Source organism: Bubalus bubalis, chromosome 18 (assembly GCF_019923935.1).
Source record: "Bubalus bubalis isolate 160015118507 breed Murrah chromosome 18, NDDB_SH_1, whole genome shotgun sequence".
In the NCBI taxonomy this organism is placed as follows: domain Eukaryota; kingdom Metazoa; phylum Chordata; class Mammalia; order Artiodactyla; family Bovidae; genus Bubalus; species Bubalus bubalis.
In genome coordinates, this window is record NC_059174.1 from 12,038,150 (window position 1) to 12,042,436 (window position 4,287).

Genomic DNA, 4,287 nt, shown 5'->3' on the forward strand with positions numbered 1-4,287 from the left:
GGGACCTGATTATTCGAGGTGTTGAAGAAATAAATACTCAGCGCACAAATAAACAAACTTCCCGGGATTCCTCGAGAGAAGGAGAAAGCGCTGAAGGGCTAGGATCTCCGAGTCGCTCTAGGTTCTTATCCAGAATAATACCGTCTCCCGAGGTGTCTTGAACCATTTGCAGTCGCTTGCCCCATCCTCGCATGGAGCCCGGGTGCCCAAATCACCTTATCAAACCGCAGCCAAACAAAAAAGACTAACATACAGAAAATCAACGCGGAGACTCCCGAGGGGGCTTCGCCAGGAGCGGGAGGCGGGGGCTGCGCGCGGGGCTGAGGGTTCCTGCCGGCGGGGCCGCGGTCGGGAGCCCGCGCCATGGACGCGCGTCCCCGGCGAAGCCCCCACCGACTGCGGCTCGGGTTTCTCCTCGCGGGCAGGGGAGCCCAGCTCTGCCGCAGGGCCGGGTGGCTGGTGCATTGTTCCCGGCTTCGGGGAGAGCGGGAGTCAGCCTGTCAAAGGGAATTTATCTCTGGGAAAAGGGAGCGACGCGGCGAGGCTGGGGTTGGTGGGCTACGAGCGTCTACGCCGGAGGGCAGAGGGGGAGATGAGCAGAATTATTTCCCTCTCTTCCCCAAACCCCACAACACAGCAACCGATGTCGGGGATGCTTTACCGAATCCACGGCGGGTTTAGAGGATTATATTCTGGAGGCATCGCTACGTTCCCCACTTCGCTTATCTGCCTATATCCCCTATAGACGCCTGGGCCTGCCTCCTCAGGTGGGGGTGAGGGGCACTCGGTTTCTATAATTCGCCTCTTAAACATTTATAGGTTATTCTTGACGGCCCTGAACCTGAAAACTCCCCGTCGATTGTTAATTATTTGCTTAAATAATGACCACATCCAGAGGAGGCCTCTCCATTACAATTCAGCACATTTACTTGGAATCCATTACACCTGGGCCCCCACAATTAGGAAATCTAATTATTCGCCTCATCACTCATTAATAAGAAAAATAGTCCCAGGTTCTTTGCTACTTACAAGGTCTTTGGGGAGATATTGGACTACATTAATTCGATTTTATATCTCAAACTCACTTTTATCTGCAAAGGAGCGCTAGTTTTTTTTTTTTTTTGCTCTGGGCACGTGGGCCCATTAACCAAAATGTGATAATAAAATAAATTTTAATAAGATATAACTTTTTAAGGAAAAAAAATCTTTTCAAGTTAAGACTGGGCTGCAGGAAAGTCTGGTTCTGCGCGGCTGGGTCTTAGAGCCGACGGATTCCGGCGCTCATCGTCCTGATTGGTTCCAAGTCCCTACAGCGGCCGCCTTATTGGTCCAAAGTTCCCGGAGGGGGCGTGGCCGGGGGAAAGTAAAACCTCGCTTTCACCAAGAAGACTTTTGAAACTTTTCCCATTCCCTAAAAGGGACTTTGCCTCTTTTTCCGGGCTCGGCAGGGCAGCACTCTGGACCCCGGCTCGCCGACCCTCAGGGCTGCCGATTTGCTGAGTGGGGGGGCTTGGATAGCCGCCTTCCCTTTCCTGACGCGGACCGAGCGGCCTGCCTTGGTCCACCGCGCGCGCGGCGTCTCCGCTAGGTCCCCGGCCGCCCGCCGAGTCCCGGGAACGAGCGAGGAGTGAGCCGGGGCCGGCGCTGCGTTCGCCGGGGCGCGCCTTCCAAGATGCTGCTCCGCCCGGTCCGCTGAAAGCGAGCGCCCCTTCCCGACCCGAAGGCGGGCGCCCCGCGCCGGCGCCTCCTCCAGCTCACCCCTGAGGCTTCCAGGCGCCCGGGGCTCCCCCCACCGGCTCCCTTCTTTCCTCTCTCGCTCGCGCTCGCTCTCGTAAGGGCCTTCCTCGCGGTCCGTGCGCGCAGGCGGTGGCTAGCCGTCTCGGACGCAGCATGCAGGCGCGCTACTCTGTGTCCGACCCCAACGCCCTGGGAGTGGTGCCCTACTTGAGCGAGCAGAATTACTACCGCGCGGCGGGCAGCTACGGAGGCATGACCAGCCCCATGGGCGTCTACTCGGGCCACCCGGAGCAGTACGGCGCGGGCATGGGCCGCTCCTACGCGCCGTATCACCACCACCAGCCCGCGGCGCCCAAGGACCTGGTGAAACCGCCCTACAGCTACATCGCTCTCATCACCATGGCCATCCAGAACGCGCCGGAGAAGAAGATCACCCTGAACGGCATCTACCAGTTCATCATGGACCGCTTCCCCTTCTACCGGGAGAACAAGCAGGGCTGGCAGAACAGCATCCGCCACAACCTCTCGCTCAACGAGTGCTTCGTCAAGGTGCCCCGCGACGACAAGAAACCTGGCAAGGGCAGCTACTGGACCCTGGACCCGGACTCCTACAACATGTTCGAGAACGGCAGCTTCCTGAGGCGCCGGCGGCGCTTCAAGAAGAAAGACGTGCCCAAGGAGAAGGAGGAGCGCGCCCACCTCAAGGAGCCGCCCCCGGCGGCGTCCAAGGGCGCTCCGGCCGGCCCCCCTCTAGCGGACACCCCCAAGGAGGCCGAGAAGAAGGTGGTAATCAAGAGCGAGGCGGCGTCGCCGGCGCTGCCGGTCATCACCAAGGTGGAGACACTGAGCCCCGAGAGCGCGCTGCAGGGTAGCCCGCGCAGCGCGGCCTCCACGCCCGCCGGCTCCCCTGACGGCTCGCTGCCGGAGCACCACGCGGGCGCGCCCAACGGGCTGCCCGGCTTCAGCGTGGAGAATATCATGACGCTGCGAACGTCGCCGCCCGGCGGCGAGCTGAGCCCCGCGGCCGGGCGCGCGGGCCTGGTGGTGCCGTCGCTGGCGCTGCCCTACGCCGCCGCGCCGCCCGCCGCCTATGGCCAGCCTTGCGCGCAAGGCCTGGAGGCTGCGGGCGCCGGGGGCTACCAATGCAGCATGCGCGCCATGAGCCTGTACACCGGGGCCGAGCGGCCGGCGCACATGTGCGTCCCGCCCGCTCTGGACGAGGCCCTCTCGGACCACCCGAGCGGCCCCACATCGCCCCTAAGCGCCCTCAACCTCGCCGCCGGCCAGGAGGGCGCGCTCGCCGCCTCCGCTGGCCACCACCACCAGCATCACGGCCACCACCACCCGCAGGCGCCGCCGCCCCCGCCGGCTCCCCAGCCGCAGCCGGCGCCGCAGCCCGGGGCTGCCGCGGCCCAGGCGGCCTCCTGGTATCTCAACCACAGCGGGGACCTGAACCACCTTTCCGGCCACACGTTCGCGGCCCAGCAGCAGACTTTCCCTAACGTCAGGGAGATGTTCAACTCCCACCGGCTGGGGATTGAGAACTCGACCCTCGGGGAACCCCAGGTGAGCAGCAACGCGAGCTGTCAGCTGCCCTACAGATCCACGCCATCCCTCTACCGCCACGCGGCTCCGTACTCCTATGACTGCACGAAATACTGACCTGTCCCGGCCCTCCTCTGCCCTGGCCCGCTCCGGCTTCGCTCCCAGACGCGACCCTCTCAGACAATTCAGGCTGCAGAGACGCAAAAAGAACCAAAACTTGCCCACCGCTTTTTCCGCAGACCCGGGAGCAGAGAGAGCGCGCATGCCAGCCTCCGCCCTCTGCGAAGCTGCAGGTAACTTTAACTCGCCGCCCCGTTCTGAGATCCCAAGAAGCCCCAGTACAGGGACGCGGCCCAACGAAATGAATAATGATTTAAAAATCCCCCTCCCCTTCCAAGATGGCTGTGCTCACTGCTCCATTCGGGGTTTCAAAAATTATAACTTATGGACCAAATCCCATAGCGACCCAGTAATGACTCTCTGTAGAGACCCCCATAGGTCTATGGGGGTCTCTATAGATTATGTATGTGCTGTGTGTAATTTTAAATTTCTCTAACCGTGCTGTACAAGTGTGTGGATTTGTAATCAGGCTATTTTTTGTTGTTTTTCAGAGCCATTAATATAATATTTAAAGTTGAGTTCACTGGATAATTTCTCATCTTGCCCGACCATTTCTAACTGCCAAAGTGAAAATTCAAGAAACCTATGTGGGGTTTCCTCCCTTCCCTGTACAATTATGAGACATAATTCTTTTCCCAGTTGTAGGTCTTTTACAAAACAAGAAAATAATTTATTTTGTTGTTGTTGTTGGCGGATAAAGAAGTCAAGTATCTGATACTTTTTATTTACAAAGTGTGATGGTGTTGTATAGTAGATTCCTCCCCCAGCATTCCTAAAAGAAAAAAAAAAAAAACACTAAAAATTTAACTTCACCTGTGTTTGTCTTATGTGGTCTTAATTGTTGTACTTGCCTTAAAATAAACCCATGTTGTTTTTCTGCCCAAA

The 4,287-nt window shown here is 58.6% G+C and overlaps 1 protein-coding gene across 1 annotated transcript; it reads left to right on the forward strand.

The window, feature by feature from the left end:
* The first annotated feature begins 1,364 nt into the window (after positions 1-1,364).
* FOXC2 (forkhead box C2) lies at positions 1,365-4,287 on the forward strand. The gene has a single exon (XM_006080855.4). It carries the CDS (start codon positions 1,891-1,893, stop codon positions 3,397-3,399), a length of 1,509 nt encoding a protein of 502 aa, XP_006080917.3. The 5' UTR covers positions 1,365-1,890; the 3' UTR covers positions 3,400-4,287.

What these genes read in the sequence shown, in the direction of transcription:
- FOXC2 (XM_006080855.4), top strand. Translation starts at nt 1,891, where the DNA reads ATGCAGGCGCGCTACTCTGTGTCCGACCCCAACGCCCTGGGAGTGGTG.